The 16,837-nt window shown below is 50.8% G+C and overlaps 1 protein-coding gene across 2 annotated transcripts; it reads left to right on the top strand.

The window, feature by feature from the left end:
• Window positions 1-1,213: 1,213 nt before the first annotated feature.
• On the top strand, window positions 1,214-14,311 carry UNC5CL (unc-5 family C-terminal like). Of its 2 annotated transcripts, none has more exons than XM_044250559.1 (9): window positions 1,214-1,421; window positions 5,226-5,671; window positions 6,177-6,477; window positions 7,177-7,439; window positions 8,095-8,196; window positions 8,468-8,535; window positions 9,407-9,507; window positions 9,665-9,778; window positions 11,235-14,311. In XM_044250559.1, the coding sequence occupies exons 2-9, from the start codon at window positions 5,287-5,289 to the stop codon at window positions 11,455-11,457; spliced, it is 1,557 nt and encodes a 518-aa protein (XP_044106494.1). In that variant the 5' UTR covers window positions 1,214-1,421; window positions 5,226-5,286; the 3' UTR covers window positions 11,458-14,311. The 2 variants fall into 2 exon arrangements, with proteins under 2 accessions (XP_044106494.1, XP_044106485.1); XM_044250550.1 differs by having other exon boundaries at window positions 1,214-1,426.
• Window positions 14,312-16,837: the final 2,526 nt, after the last annotated feature.

The raw sequence follows: 16,837 nt of genomic DNA, 5'->3' as shown, positions 1-16,837 counted from the left end.
TTGCTCGTCCTTTACTCTTGAGGTCCCCTACCCAGGCTGGTGGCTCTCCATCATTCCTTTGCCCCATCTCTCCACTTTGGGGACTCAGCTAGCCCTGGGAGGTGTTTATCTTATCCTTTGGCTTCTACCCTGGGGAAGGTAGCAGAGGGGAGGAGGTTGCAGTCAGGACAAGAGGCTGAGCAATCATTAACTGAGATGAAAGCAGGGGCTTTACTTATATTCTATGAGATGATTGATACCTGGGGGTCTGGGGGGTTCACCTTGGTCCTCGACAGCAGGAGGCCAGCCCACAGGGCCCGCCGTGACAACAGTTACCACTTAACTGGGCATCTACTTTGTGGCGAGCATTTTACAGTTATTAGCTCAATAATGACCATGCTTATCCCTCATGCAGTAGATCACATTATCTGCATTTGTCAGACAAGGGAAGGGAGGCTCAGAGGGGCCGAGTAACTTGCCTAAGCGTACGCAGCCAACAGATGAGTCGCCTGTGTTCAGTGTCCGTAGTCTGGGGCCAGAACACATCCTCTTTTCTCTGAGTGGGTCCACGCAGTCATTCAACAAGTCTTTATTCAGTACCTGCTATGGACCAGGCTGTATCAGGAGCTAAGAGTACAGCAGCAAACAGCTGGGAAAATCCATCTTCACGGGGATCTTTCATTCCTCTGGCACTATCTTTCTGAGGCAGAATTTCTATGAAAGGACTCGGGCTGGCAAACAGCCCAAAGTCTGCTCTCCCCCAAGTTCAGGGCTCCTGCCAACGCTGCTGCACACTGCACATGGGCAGCAGATAGGGGAACACCCCAAGGCTGCCAGCACCTTGTGAGTCATTAACCCTCTCAGTGCCTCCTCTCATCTCTGTGCAGGAAAGGGTGCAACTAGACATGGTCTAAGCTCCTGGACCAGCTGCACTGGCATCAGCTGGGAGCTTCTTAGAGATGCAGAATCTCAGGCCCCAGCTCAGACATATGTGGGATCAGAACCCCCCTTTTCACCCTGTCCCTCGTGTGTTTTGTGTGCATGCTGCTGTTGAGAAGCTCCTGTCAGGGCTCTCTCCTCTTACCTTCTGCCCTTTCCCTAGCCTCTGGTGGGAGCAGCCACTCACCAGCAGAGGGCACTGTAGGGAGGGAGTTTTCTCTTTCTTTGTCCCCTCCCTTCTAGACTCAGACTGACTTCTGGGATCCTCAGCTACTCCTCTTGGAGCTCAGCTGGACTTTGCCAATAGATAGGGACAGACACTCCCTCACCCCTCTTTAGGGCTCTGGGAGGCAAGTCATTGCCGGGAAGCTCCTGGCCACTCCTGCCCGGATTCCCCGCCCACCTCTCCTTGTCTGCTGGCCTGGTGACCTGGTCTGGCTGATTTCCCAGAGAAGGAACTGCTGTTCCTGGGCAAGCCAACAGCCTCTGGGAGCACCTACACGGTAAGGTGAGCACCCTCTAGGGCAGCCGGGGGCAGGGTGGGCATTGCAGTGGGGCTACCTGGGGCTCAATAAGGCCAGCTTAGCCAGAGTGTGGAGAGCCTTTCCTAGAGGAGAAGAGGGCAGGGGCAAGTGCTCAGTGGGCATGAGGATCTGGGAGACTGTTGTATGCACTATGGAAATGTGGACTATGCTGAGGAACGCTGCCCACGGCAGGCTTGGACTCATCCGTCTGGTACTTTTTATGTGTTTCAGTAATGAGCTAGCAGGGTTTGAGTAGGCATGGTAAGAACCAGTGATGGGGGACAAGGGTTGAGAGCTACCTCAAAGGACATGAGCAGAGAGTTACAGCAGGAATCCAGATCTTTGTGCTGGAGGAGGCAACTTCTGAGGGACAAGTGATGTCGGCATTCTAAAGCTCCGTTGTCTTGGGGACCTGCTACCCGTGATAGTCTGGGGTCATGGGCAAGGCAGACTGGAGCCATGGGTAGTAAGGAGGCAGGCATGGGTTTGAGAAGGTCTAGGCTACATTTATCTCTGGTTGGCCTGCTGTAGATTGAGGACCCTTCCTCCTCCTAGGGGTAAGGGGAGGATGGAGTGAGGGCCAAGCAGCTTGGAGATCTGTCAGCCTGGAAGAAAGGGGGCCGAGCTGGGGGAGAGTTAATGAATGGGCTGCCCATGAGAGGCATATTACTTGGGGAGTAATATGCCAACTGTTTCAGGTTGGGAGGCTGGGCAGGGAGACTCTGCTGCGCCATCCAATGGGGTGGAGGGGATTTGGACTCTGGTCTTTGGAGGCTCCAGGAAGGTTGTTGCTCCAGAAACAGCGGAGTCCCTCCTTTCTTTCATGTTAACTAGCCACCGGTGCCTTTGTGGGCAAGGGGAGGGGGTCGTCCCGCACCGTGGAACCAAGGATGTGCCTTTTGGGTCTTTCCATTTATTTTTACTTTATTTTTGATTCTTTCTCTTCCAACTTCACTTCCTCTAGAAGTGGAAAGGAAGAAAGACCCAGGGGGAAAAAGGGGGCAGGGAGAGAAAGGTAGTGTTTCTGAAACACAGTCATCATCTCTGTTCATCCTTCCCTCTGCCTTCAGTTGTAGCTTAATAATCTCCCATACGCCTCCATGGTGGGGAGAAAACTTGACTTCCTTATCTGGGAAACGGAGGTAAAAATAACACCCAGCTCACAAGGTTACTATGAGGATCAAATGAGATGGGCCACATAGAGTGCTCCAACACAGTGGCATGGGGTAGAGCTCCATGAATGATAAGCAGTATTACTGCAGTTATAATTCCAATTATTTTTCATGTTGGAGGACCTTTTGGAATGACTGCAGCGTGAAGGGGAGCTGGCTGCTCCAGCACCCTTTTGCACCAGACGTGGGGCCTTGCCAACTCACCCACTTCACTCACGTGCCCTGCAAGGGGCTTTGGCTGAAGCGGGCTGCTACAGTGTGTCTGCAGGGTTGCACTGAAAGGCAAGGGGAGCAATGTCAAACCTTCCTTCCTGTCTATGTTTTCAGTGGGGACGGGGTAAGGGCGGGGGGAATAGATCCTGCCACAGTCCTTAATCCTGATGCTACAGAGGAGTTTCTGCCCCTTTCTGGGAGGACCCAAGGAAAGGGGCTTGGGTTTTGTGGGCCCTAAGGAAGGAAGGAAGGAAGGAAGGAAGGAAGGAAGGAAGGAAGAAGGTGGGCATGGAAGGACCTGGAAGCTTGAGGAGAGGCCTCAGCTCCCAGTTGGGGTGTGAGCGAAGGGAGTTGGGAGGAACGGATGCCAGAATCCTCTCTCTAGTGCAGATCCCAGTGAATTAACCATGGGGATCTCCAGGATTTTGAAAGAGGCTATGATGCCACCCAGAACTTGGTTACAGAGCAAATGAATCATATTCCCTCAGGCGCTTCCTGAGACATCATCTTTATCCCACAGTTCGAGGTACACAACTGGTGCTCAGGAAATGTGACAGTATAGAGTCAAGGGTCCTTCTGCAAGGTGGGATGGCCATGGAGAGAAACTTGGGAGGGGTGAGCGTGTCAAGGGCTGGTGAACCAGAGGGAGACGCTGTAGACCGGAGGGGGTCCAGGTGGGTAGGTGAGGCAGATGGGGAGAACAGCTGGAGCAAAGGCCAGAGGCTGGAATTAGGCGGGTGTGAGGACCCCAGCTTGGCCCGAGTGAGGGTGTTGGAGATTCAGGGAGGATGAGGGCGGTAGGCTCGAGAGGGCCTCAGGAAGGTCTGGCAAGGGAAAGCTGCTGGAAGAGCCAGGTTCCAGTCTGAGGCCCCTGCTGGTAACCAGGTGGGCAGGCAGTCAGCACCTGCTTTTGACCAGCCTCACTGGAGAAAACTTTGGTTTTCTTTCTCGTTTTGCTTCCATGTTTAAGTGCGTTACTCTTTCTAGTTCACAGGTTCCTGTGAGCTACCTTCTGACCTTTCTGGCAATAGGTGGGGCCTAAAGAAACAGATTTGGGCAGGGCTTTATCATCTGCAAATGCTTTCCCCATGATCTCATGCCATCCTCACAATCACCCTGAGTGGTAATTATTGTTTAACTTTTGGTAGCTTTTTAAAAGAATTACAAAGTTAATATAAAATACTGGGGTGCCTGGGGTGAAAAAATTCAAATTCAGGAAAAAGAGTTTAAGAAAATTGAAAGTCCTAGTTCACACCTTCCACCCTCTCAATTTCCTGTCTGTTTCAGTAGTGACTGGTGAGAATAGCATGGGGTGAGTCCTCTCAGACCTGCATTGCTCCAGACAGGATTCACTAGTAGGTCCCAACTGCCATGCGCTGTGAGTGTAAAATATACATGGACTTCAAAGGCTTAGTGGGAAAACAGAATGTAAAATATCTCAGTAATTTTACATTGATTTCCTCCCAAGTGATATTTTGAATATATTGGGTTAGGTACATAAAATATATTATTAAAATTAATTCTTCCTATTTCTTTTGACCTTTTTATTATGGCCACTAGAAAGTTTAAAATTGCATGTGTGGCTTACATTTTATATATATTATATATAATAAATATATATTTACATATGTATAAAATATATATTACATATAAACGTATATATTTAAAGATTTATATATGGAAGGTTATATATATGTGTGTCTGTATACATATATATACGTAAATGTTTTATTTATTTTAGAGAAAGAGTGATGGGGGAAGGAGCAGAGGGAGAGGCAGAGAATCCCAAGCAGACTCTCCATTGAGCATGGAGCCAGCCCAGGGCTTGATTTTATGGCCCATGAGATCATGACCTAATCCAAAATCATAAGCTGGATGCTTAACTGATTGAGCCACCTGGGCACCCCAATTTACATTATATTTTTACGGCATAGTAGTGTTCCAGAACTTTCTCTGTGGTTGGCATGTGTACACCTGTAAATATGTATCTATACTTGTCTACAGTTCTGCTATTTACATTAATGGGGTTGGAGGATGTCTAGTTCTCTGTAACTTGCTATTCACTTAAAGATTTTTCTGTGAAGATCAAGAGCAGTATTCTGACAGATGCAGAAACTGAGGGACAGTAAGCAATAGGACACATTTGCTCAGCCAGTGGCCAAGGTGGCACTTGAATTTACATCCTCCTCACGGGGGTTAAATGTGATCTACTAGGCCATGGGGAGCCATGGCAGGTTCTTGAGTCAGACAGAGATAGGGGAAGTTTTGTTAAAGGTATTAATCGAGGATGCACTGGAATGAAGACAATTGGCTCCCTCACTGCAGCCGGCTGGAAGCTAAGTCTTGGCCTCCAGGACACTGAAAAGGCTTACCTGGCACGGCCTCTTTCCTCTTCCAGGTCCTTGGCCTTGGCTGGCCCAGGGGTGCAGGGGAACTGGCAGCATCAAGGAACCACGCGGATGTGCTCTGATGAGAGTGCTTTCCAACCGGCCCGGTTCCTACTGCTGGTGGGTGTCCCGGTGGCGAGTGCCCTCCTTCTGGTCCAGTGCCTTCGATGGCACTGTCCTCGCTGGCTGCTGGGGGCCTGCTGGAAGCTGGATAGCCAAGAGGAGCCAGTAGCCCATCCCACTCCCCTACCGGAAAATGAGTCCTCAAGGCAGTGTGCACCGGCCACACTGCCAGAGATGGCCGCCTTCTACCAGGAACTGCACACACCCACTCAAGGCCAGACCATCATCCGTCAGCTGATGCACAAGTTGTTGGTGTTCTCGGCTCGAGAGGTGGATCACCGTGGTGGCTGCCTGATGCTCCAGGATATGGGCATCTCTCTGCTCATCCCACCAGGTAACAGCACCTTCTCCCTTCTCAGCCTGGAGTTGTTCCTTGTGTGTTGTACAAGGGTGTCGTGCCTCAGGGAGCATCATTCGTAGACATCTCCATAATCTTGAAAAGTATGTATATTTTTATGACTTCATTGACTCCAAAGATGGATAGATTGCATATTTTTATGACAACTCCCTGACAGGAAATCAAGTGCCAGGTGGAAATGAACAGTGTGTTATGACAATTCTCAGTAATGGAAAGTGTCTGGAGCAAGAGCACCTCTTGCAAATTCCCACTAGTCCCGTAAGGGCTAGTGGTGGCCCAGGAGTGAAGGGGGGGTGACCTGCTCAGGATTACGCCACAAGCCAGCTCAGTCTTTCTCTCCTTGCACACTGCCTCCCTATGTGCCTTGCTAGGCAATCTCTCTCCTGGGCTCCTGTCCCACCTCCCCTCCCACTGTGGCCTGGCCTCTCTGAGGTTGGGTGAGCCTGCCCATCCGGCCCATCTCAACTCTTGTTCTCCCCAGGAGCTGTGGCTGTGGGCCGCCAGGAGAGGGTGTCCCTGATCCTGGTGTGGGACTTGCTGGATGCCCCATCACTGTCCCGCGCCCAGGGGCTGGTGAGCCCTGTGGTGGCGTGTGGCCCCCATGGGGCCTCCTTCCTGAAGCCCTGCACCCTCACATTCAAGCACTGTGCCCAGGAGCCCAGCCATGCTCGTACCTACAGCAGCAACACAACCCTGCTCGATGCCAAGGCCTGGAGGTCCCTAGGGCGGCCTGGGGCCCACACCTCCAGGGACGAGTGTCGTATCCAGCTTTCCCACTTCAGGTAGGCCCATCGGCCCCGTCTTCCTGCCTGTTGTCTCGGTTGGCTTCATCCTCCACTTTCTGTATGCAACTGCCCCTTGATCTGTCCCAGACGGCCTGCAAATCCCTTCACTCTCCGTGGCCCTTCCTGTTCCCTCTGTCCTAGTATGTAGGGCAGCTTGTCCCACTCCAGCCCTGTCCAGGACTGTGTCCCCTGAGCCAGGCTCTCTGCCCGTCTACACCTACAACCCCAGTCCTCCATCTAGAAGGGTCTGTCCCATCCCTACCTTTGTCTCTCTAAACTTGTCTGTGTCTACCCTGTGCCCCTGTTCAGGACCGTCTAGGGCTAGGGCAGACTGTCCCCTCCAGTTCTCAAAGGCCCCCTCCCATCTCATGTCTGCCCTTAGCTCTGTCTTTTCAGGATCTTAGGTACTTCTGTCTCTCTTTCCCCCTGAGCACAACAGGGCCAGCCGTGTGTAGGACCCCGCTGAATCACAGTGGTCCTGAGCCCACCTTTCCTCCCTCCCACGCTGGAGGAGTCTTGCTGGCCCTTCCTCCACTCTGTGATGGTCACTTCAACGTGACTCACATTTCGTCCCCCTACCTGCCTGACTGCCCCTCACTTCCCCCCTTGACTGTGCTCCTTGGCTCCTAGTGCTTTAGGAGCCAGCTGGCAGGTGCATGGGGCTCCCAGCTCCCCAGTCCCCATCTTTCCCTGCAGTCTCTACACCTGTGTGCTGGAGGCGCCTGCGGGCCGGGACGCCCGCAAATGGCTGCAGCTGGCTGTCTTCTGCTCACCGCTGGCACCAGGGCAGTCCCACCTACAGCTGCGCATCTACTTTCTCAACAACACACCCTGCGCCCTGCAGTGGGCCGTGACCAATGAGCAGCCCCATGGGGGGCGCCTGCGTGGGCCCTGCCAGCTCTTCGACTTCACAGGGGCCCGCGGGGACCAGTGCCTGAAGCTCAAGTACATCTCTGAGGGTGAGTGAGATGGGGGCCTGGGTTGCAGGGGCTCCACTAGAGGGAGGGGGTCTGGGTTTCCCCTGGGTAGAAATCTGGGAACCTCAAGTTTCTTTTGGCTTCCAAAAGAAGGGGTTCCAAGGGGATCTCTGGCTTCTGTGGCTGCCTGCGGGAGCCCCGGGCTCTGTCCACTTCCTTCCTCTGTGGTCCATTTGGTCCTGGTCCCTCCGTGGGAGGACAGGATGATGCAGGGGCAAAGGGAGGGGAGGCTTTTATTGCCTCCCCTGGCTGGGTCTAGTTCTGAGGAGGGGTCCCAGTCTTCTCTGCTCCCCCCTTCCTTTGTGGCACAGGCTGCTGCACTTGCTCACAGGTCCGAGGACATCTGTGTGGTTCACGGACAGAGCCCAGATGCATGGCTGCTTCTGCGGGTCGTGGATGGGAGGTGGGAGGCCTGTGTGCTGTGTGTGTGGGAGATGTGCGGTAGTAAGAGAAGGCTGCTCACAGAGTCCCTGTCCAGGCTCCAAGGATTCAAATCCACTCGAGACACCTTCCTGCTTTTGCTCCCACCTCATGCCTCCCCACTGTACCCTGCATGGCACCTGCCGCAGAGTAGACGTCCTCAAACACTCGTGGAAGACCCCACTTTCTGAGGCCCTCCACTCTGCCTCCTCTCCAGGTTGGGAGAATGTGGATGAGAGCAGTTGCCAGCTGGTTCCCCATCTCCACATCTGGCATGGAAAGTGCCCCTTCCGTTCCTTCTGCTTCCGGAGAAAAGCAGGTAGTCCAGAAGACCTGGTCCACCTCCTCCCCTCTCCTTCTTCCCAAGCCCCCACCTCCCCCCACCCCCTGTAGCTCCTCATTTGGTCGGGCATGCAGGCACACCTTCTCTAAAAGGCGAGGAGCCACAACTGATCTTTGTAGAGAGCAAGATAGAGCATCTTGCCCAGTGCCTTCAGATTTTGAAAGCCTGTCTGGAGTCCCTTTCACTTCTCCTGCTCCCTTATGTCAGGCTTTGCCCTTGCTGACCTGCCGTGTCCTCTCCTCTGTAGCCAATGAGAATGATGACTGCTCCACACTTACCAGTGAGATCATCGTCACCATGCACACTTTCCAGGATGTGAGTTGGAACTGAGGGGCAAAGCAAGGGCAAGGTTTGGGGGATCCTGGGCAAAGTGGGTGAGGAGCCTGGTGCCCAGTAAGTCTGGCCTTAATCACATAATCAAGCAGCTGGATGGCATTCTTCCAGGGGCTGAGACCACCTGGCCTCCAAGTTGCCCTCCATCCCTGACTCTCTCTTGTCTATCCACGGGTGAATCCAGTAGGAGGGTAAAAGAACCAAACCCTTGATTAAGCCCACTTTTTAGCCCAGAGGAACTTGGACATCAGAGAAAAGTGGTTTCTTTCTAGGCTGACTGTCTGCACCTGAGAGGTGATATTGTGTATCTTCAGTGTGGAGAGCTATTGGTGATGTGGGAGCTTGAGTAGGTGGGATGAGAATTAAATATCCCACTCTCCCGAGGGGGAAGAGTTGAAGGCATCAGTGTTGAGAGTCTTTGGGGAGCCGTGGTGGTACCTCAGTGGAGAGTAGGCCAGTACCTTTCAGGTTGTCACCTGCAAGGAGGGACCAAGGGATGGAGGGAAGGAGGCACATGCCTGAGTTCAGTGTCCCGACCTTTGATTGACTTTTCCCTGCCCTGTGACCTCACCAAGACTTCTCCTGATCTCTTAGGCTGCGCCCTCTTTGGCTTCATGTCTCAGCTCTCAAAGAGCTCAGTAGACAAACTTAAAGCTGGGAGTTCTGGGGTCAGAGGAGCAGAGGGGAAGGGAAGCTAGGTGGGGCAGTTGTATCTTCTGGTAGAGTAGCTCCTGGTAGAGTAGCTCTGGGGGACAGGCTGAAGGATCTGAGGAATGGAGGCAGGTTCCCCAGTTTCTTGCTCAGGGGAAGTCTCATGATCCCTAAGTGTGTTCCTGATCCTCTGCTGGCTCAGGGCTTGGAGACCAAGTACATGGAAATCCTCAGATTCCAGGCATCAGAGGAAGAGTCCTGGGCGGCTCCACCCCCTGTCTCTCAACCACCCCCGTGCAACAGGTGAGGTGGGGTTGCTTGGGCTACTGGTGGCAGGACGTTTGGGATTCTCCCCCCCATCCCCAGCTCCTGCAGGGCATGTACACCATTTGGGATGTGTGTGGGACAGACTGGGTTTCTCTGATCCTCCCCTCTGAGAACCCCACCTCTCCCACCCCAGGCTGCCCCCAGAACTCTTTGAGCAACTGCAGATGTTGTTGGAACCGAACAGCATCACTGGCAATGACTGGCGTCGGCTGGCCTCCCACCTGGGGCTCTGTGGCATGAAAATCCGGTAAGAGGGACGAGGTCTGCAGTTGGGAGAGGGGGGTGGACTGGGGTGGTGGGCTTCCTGGACACCTTGAGGACTGCAGCACAGTCAGTCAGAGAATGGCTATTCCCTATCTTGTTTCCCACAATAGAGCAGCTCTTTTTGTTTATTACCATTTTCTCAGTATCTAGAATGATGCCTGGCTCATGAGTAGGTGCTCAATAAATATTTAAAAAGTGAATCAATTAATTTATAAGTCATTGGGTACATACTGAGTGCTTGACATGCTGTGCCCTGAAGGGTAGAACGTAGACTATAAGATAATGTATACAAAGCATGTAGTTGAGTGCCTGGCCTATGTTAATTCAGTAAATGTTAGTAATAATGCAGGCAATAGAACCATGGTCTCTGTCAACAGCAATCAGTAGGAGAACAATTCTGAACTAAGCTCCGGAACCCAGACTATGAGTGCAGTGGTCAGGAAGGACTTCACCCAGGAGATGGGACTAAAGCTGGACCCAGCTGAAAGCAGAGTGGATTTAAAAATCACCTGTTTGCTAAACATTTATTAAGTACCCACATTTATCAAGTGTTCTGGAAAACTATGCTCAGCATTGGAATACAAGGTGAATGAGACCTGGTTCCAGCATCCAGGAACTCACACCTTAGTAAGAGGTACAGAGAGCCTAAACAATAAAGGCAGGGTTTCTTGTACATATTCGTGTATTGTATATATCCATTGCTGCATAGCAAGTTGAGAACAGACACAACAGCTAAAGCAAGAAGCACGAAGATGTGGGGTCGCTCAGACCAAAAGTCTGAATTGGAGGGGGCAGGTGGTCTCCACCTAGGAGGTGGGAATTAGAGCTTTAGGGAGGAGGTGGTAGAGAAGGGGGGAGCTGCCTCTCTGCTGGGAGGGAGTAGCACACCTGGTTGTGGGTGTGGTGTGCAAAGTGGGAAAGGAATAGGCTCAGAGCAGGAAGGTTTGGGATTGGGATTGGGAGAAAAGGTCAGGAAAAAACAGCAACGCCAAGTTGTAGATAAGTTGAGGGTCTGGAGTATGGGCTTGGCTAGTACTGGAAAGAGACTCTGGAATGTTTTTGAAGAGGGAAGGGTCCTGGCGAAGCCATGGTTTAGAACAACTGTTTCCTCACGGGTGGGCACGATGTGGTGGCCTGGGGAAGAAGGAGGAGGAGGGGAGAGTGTGTCTGGGGTGGGGGACGTGGAGAAAGCAGTTAAGATCATGGGAGATGGAGGCAACCCTAGAGGCCCTCTTGCCCAAGCTCCCGGTGAAGGAGGAAGAAACCGGGGTCTAGAGAGAGAAGTAGGCTTTGAGCCAGCATAATCTCAGGTCTCCAGGCCCCGGGCCCTCCCACCACCCCAGTCCCGTGAAGGCAGGTTAAGAGCAGGACGCGGGCTGGAGCTGGGGGATGGGGTAGATCCGGCCACAGCGCGCCCACCAAGCCTTTATCCCGGCCAGATTCCTGTCCTGCCAGCGCAGCCCGGCCGCAGCCATCCTGGAGCTATTCGAGGAGCAGAACGGCAGCCTGCAGGAGCTGCACTACCTCATGACCGTCATGGAGCGGCTGGACTGCGCCTCGGCCATCCAGAACTACCTGAGCGGGACGCACAGCGGTAGCCCGGCGCCCGTCCGCGGGGGCGCCCAGGAGAACCAGGGCCTGGAGCTGGACGAGAAGCTCTGAGCGGCCCCAGGCGGCGGGGCGGGCCGCAGTCCGCAGCACTCTGGGCCCCGGGGGGCCCCTGACATTGAGGAAGCATGCAGCAGGTGCTCCTGGTCCTGCCCTTCCATCTCATCAGAACCCTGCGACAGTGCCTGCGGCCACCGCGAAGCCCGGGTGCGGTTCATTGCCCGCCTCCTCCACAATTGCGACCCGCCTGGTCCTGCGAACAGGTCCTATCCTGGCCGGCAGGGGGCGCAGGAGCCCAGCGGATGGTCAGGCCTGCCGGGCCTTCGGGAAACTCCTTGACCAGTGGACTGGGAGACTGCCCTGTTGGCACTCCTTGCGGACTGGCCAGTCCACTGGGATTCTCTGAGCGCTTCGTGACACCCAGCATCGGAGTGGGTATCACGGGGTAGAGGAGATGGGGCTTGGAGCTGGACAAACCTGCAGTGCTCTTTTGGGAGTCAAGATGCACCCACGGGCTGAGGGTCAACGCCAAAAGGGCAGTGCCCTGTGGTTAGGACATGTGGGCATGGGATGAACAGACGTGTTTTAGGAGCTGAGAGGGGAGGCAGCATAGTGTGGGCTGGAGCAGTGAGAAGGCTTCATGGAGGATGCTGGAGAGACAGTAGGGACAGTAAGGAGTGGTTCAGCCATCTTTGGGTGAGGCCAGAAGGGGACGGTGGCTGGACTTACAGTAGAAGCCAGAAGTGAGCATGGGTGCTGAGGTGTTAAGGAGCTGCCTAGTGGGTGTGATGGGAGGGGAGGACCAGGGTTCAAGGTCAGCCATGCCTGGCTGTCCACCCATCTCCTTTGTCTTCCTTTGACTCTGCCTTCCCATCCTTGCCTCGTCTTCCTCTCTCTCTGTTATTATCTCCATCATAAAACATCAAAATGGAAAAGAAACTTCAAGATGAACGCTCGTGCCCAATATTTTTAACTGGAACTGTGTGAGTTTTCAGTCTCTCTGTCTTCATTTTGCTGCCACCATTTCGTGCAGCCTCTGCATCCCCGAATCTGTCTCCCCGTTACTCTCTGTCTTAGCATCTTCCCGACCCTGCAGAGTCACTGTGCCTGCCTTTGAGGGTTTCCTTTACTCCGTGAACCCCCCTGTCCTTCCCCTCAGGCAGCTTTAAACCAATGTTATGTATCAAAAGCAATGAAAAGACCCTGGGCTACCCTATGAATGAGTGGGGAGGATTTTACCCCATGAATCAAGATCCAGTTTAGGGTCAGGAAATAAACAATGGGGATTAAAGAATACACCATTCAGTCAGTGAATATTTATTTACCCCCTACTATGTGTTAGACTCTGTATAGGAAAGAGATTAATGGGCTGGGGCCTGGGAAGAGAATAAAGGATTTGACTCAGTTCTAGTAATACTTTTGTTTGCAAGCAGGTGTTGTTAATTTTTTTAAGGGCAGGCAAACAATCTCTTTGGCAACACTAATGCTTTGCTTTTGTATTTAATTAAAAGATATGAAAGCTTTTTCTAGAGTAAACAATATTGTATAATAAAATATGAAAATTACCTTTCTTCGTTATTAACTGTATTTTGCTCAAATTGATAAATTTGGATATGGGTATGAATGGTTTTATTTGGTCAAATTACAGTGACGGGGGCTGGTTGGAAGGAAGCGTTTTGTAGATTGTGCTTCCGGAATGAAAACTGTCTGGGTTCAGAGTGGTAAATTAGGGAGGTTCACTTCCCATTCTGTTAGAAGTGAGCCTTCAGAGTGGGGCCCTTCCACCTCCTCCCTCTTCCATTGTGTCCCACCCTCCTTGTTGGTGCCTTGGCTTTCCTTGCTTCCTTGGCTCAGGATAGGGCTGCTGAGAGCATCTTCCTCTCCTGGAGTCCAAGTCTCTTCCTTGCTCTTCATACCAGCCCAAGGTATCTTTATTTCCTGTTCCTGCCTACCCTGGAATGAATTATTTTAGGAGTTTCAGGTCTTCTGGAATTGTGCATTGAAGTCACAGGGGTTTCTATGCTGGGACAGAATGCCTTCTGGCCCCCCACTCTAATTCCTCAGAATGGGCTCCCAGTGCCTGGAAAGCCATGCTTGGAAGTCTCAGGGGTAGGTGGCAGGCTGCCCCATCTCTGGAGGATGGATCCTTCTTTTCTTAAATCACACCTGCTTGGCATGTATTTGCCAGCACCCAAAGTCAAGGGCTGGAGTGCTGGGGGGGGGCGGTGGTGTTAGGAGACTTAGCACTCAGCCCTGTCTCTAGGCTAATTAACCCAGCTCTCACCTCTCTAGCTCCAAACTCTTCATTCCTGGATGAAGTGACTTTACCTTTGGCCCTTTTCCTGGTAGGCCACCTGCCTGGTTCCTAAAACACTAAACTTGGGACTTCCGCTCTCACATATGTTGTAGAGCCCTCCTAAACTTCTTTGTGAGGGGTTTAGAGCTGGCAGAGGAATAAGCAGGAAGCATTGGCCTAGGTCTGTAGGCTTAGAGGCTCCAGTATTCAGAAGTAACCTGTGTCTTCGGCACCGCATCTACCTGCCGAGTGACACTCACACCAATGTATGGATTCGTGGTGTCCAACAGAAATAAAAGGAAAGCCATATATTTGATTCTGTGTTTTCTAATAATCATACATGCAAAAAATGTAAAAAGGAACAGGTGAAGTCAGTGTTACTATATTTTGTTTGCCCTAGTATGTCCAGAATATTATAATTTACCCATGTAATGGGTAATATAAATATATTAATGACATACTTTACATTATTTTTTTCATAAAGTATTTGGACTCTGGTACATAGTTTTATAATTACAGCATTATCTCGATTTGTATTGAACATGTGCTAAATTTTTGTTGGAAATATTTGATCAATATTTAGCTTTCATAAAATTTACAACTGAAAAAGTATACTTTTGTAACGAGTTAAAAGCTAAAAGTTTTCCAAGAATGAAATTAGGTATAAATTTTAAAACTTAAATCAATTGAAATAAAATGAAAATTCAGGGGCGTCTGGGTGGCTCAGTCAGTTAAGTGTCTGGCTTTTGATTTTGGCTCAGGTCATGATCTCAGGGTCTTGGGATGGAGCCCTGCATGCTTGACATTCACTTGACTCTCCCTCATGACACTCCCTCCCTCTCTCATGCACACACTCTCTCTCCTTCTCTAAATAAATAAGTGAATAAATAAAATCTTAAAAAAATTGGGGCACCTGGGTGCCTCAGTGGGTTAAAAACTCTGCCTTCGGCTCAGGTCATGATCCCAGGGTCCTGGGATCGAGCCCCCGCATCAGGCTCTCTGCTCAGCGGGGAGCCTGCTTCCCTTACTCTCTCTCTGCCTGCCTGTCTACTTGTAATCTCTGTTAAATAAATAAATAAATAAAATCTTTAAAAAAATCTGAAAGAAATTGAAAATAAAATAAGAATACTGTTCCTTAGTTGCACTAACCGCATTTCAGGTGGTTAGTAGTTAGGTGTGCCTACTGGATACCAAAATGAATAGCACAGGTCCAGATTATGGATCCACATGGGCATAACTTTGGTATGTACCTAACCATTCACTCATTCACTCATTCATCAAACATTTACTGAATACCTGTCCTGCCCAAAATGTTGCTTATAAAAATTCAATGAAGAAGAAAACTCTTGTTCTCTAGGAGCTCCTGGGATGGGGGGAGTCAGAGAAAAAGGGCACCTTTCCCCCGCCCCCCTCCCTGTGTGCACCTGACTCAAGAAAGAAGTGGGGGATAAAGCCTAGGTAGGGTTTGTGGCAGACTCCCCCTGTAGCATGGTGGAGAGGCCATGGGTTCAGAGTCAGGTGTCCCTGGCTCACCCAGCACATCAGGTGGGTTCTCCATTGCTAGCAACAGGATCCACTCTGGCAGAGGACTGTAGACAGGGATTTAATCTTGAAGGATAAACAATCATTTGGAGGGCTGAGAAATAGGATTGAGGTAAAGTTTCCAGGAACAGTACCCTAAACTGTGGTGTAGAATGAGCCCAAGGGGGAAACCAGTGTTGCCATGGCTGGTACCGCTGAGCACTGTGTAGCAGGAACCCAGAATGAGGTCGCAGCCACTTCTGCCAGCACCACTGTCTCTTCTCATTTGGGAAGCAGCCCTTACCACCACCCTTGAAGGCTGAGGTTCTGCGGCCATTTATGTCAGCACACATGGAAGCTCCTTACGCTACCTCCTTCTTCACGCCACCCATTTCTGAATCAGATCTCAAGTGGGGACATCAGATGGTCAGAGTTCAGATAACTTCCTGAATCCTACCTGCAAAGGAATCTGAAAATTTGAATTCTGACTTTAATATTGGAGAGGTAGAACTCAGTGCAAGCAAATACACCCAGATATGGGAAAAAGCTACTCAAAAGTCTGGACAGCCATGAATACAACAGACATCCACTATGGTGTGGTTAATGCTATGGTTCCAGGCAGCAAACTCTCTTCCCAAGAAAAGTCACGTTCTCAGCAGTTTCCTGTGTGTGTCCATTGACCTTCAGAACCTTCTCAATAAAGCATGACTGCACACATCCCTTAGGATGGCTTTCACGCCCAAATCTGATTCTGTGGTCTAGGATCAGGCCTTGACATGTTTCGTGAGTATGAAGCAAGAGCTCACTGACAGTTCTCAACTTATTTATTCAGTCCCTTCTACAGCCCCACATGGCATCCTGTGCCGCAGAGGCTGAAAACTGAACCAACATTTCCGAAACCCCCTTGGCAGATTGAGGTCCCGGTGTGTTTGGGTTCTGCCACTCAGCTGAACTCATGTAGGACTTTGATTTGGCATTGAATGAATGTTAGGAGTTGAGCAGGACACAAGGCTATTGGTTGCTCTGAGGAGCTGAGGTGGCCCAGGACCCACCAGCTGGGGCAGCTGCTCCTGATCCAGTAGCTTCCTCAGTGGCCTGGTTCCGGGATGTTGTAGGGAGTCAATACTGCAGGTCCTGCTTTCAGTCTGTTCCTTTGGCTCTTCCAATGACTATCTAGCCTCATAATATTTCATTTTGTGCTTAAACTCACTAGACAGAGACTCTATAATGTACGACTAAGATCCCTATCTAATGTGCCAATGAGTCTTTCTCTGGAAAGGCTTTCCTTCATTCTGTGATCATACCCTTCCTCTTTGTTGGTGTCAAAGGATCTATTATCTCCAGAGAGAACAGTAATGGAGAGGACAGTTTTATTAAAATGTCCTTTGTTGATTTTAACTTTCTCAATTTAAAAAACAAAACAAAACAAAATTTATTGGTCTTCAAAATACAAAAGCCTTGGAATACTCTTTTATAAGAACTGTCATCCTTATTCACCCTTTTTAAAGCCTTACAGAGGTATGTTTATTTATCTACTTAGCACATATTTGACTAGTTATTATGTGCTTTGAATCACGGTGGTCCCTCATTTATTTTCTTATCTGTAGGTAATCTTCC

This window comes from Neovison vison, chromosome 1 (genome assembly GCF_020171115.1).
Source record: "Neovison vison isolate M4711 chromosome 1, ASM_NN_V1, whole genome shotgun sequence".
NCBI classification, from domain to species: Eukaryota; Metazoa; Chordata; class Mammalia; order Carnivora; family Mustelidae; genus Neogale; species Neogale vison.
Note: the sequence above shows the minus strand (reverse complement) of the source record. Positions and strands in the feature narration are given on the sequence as shown.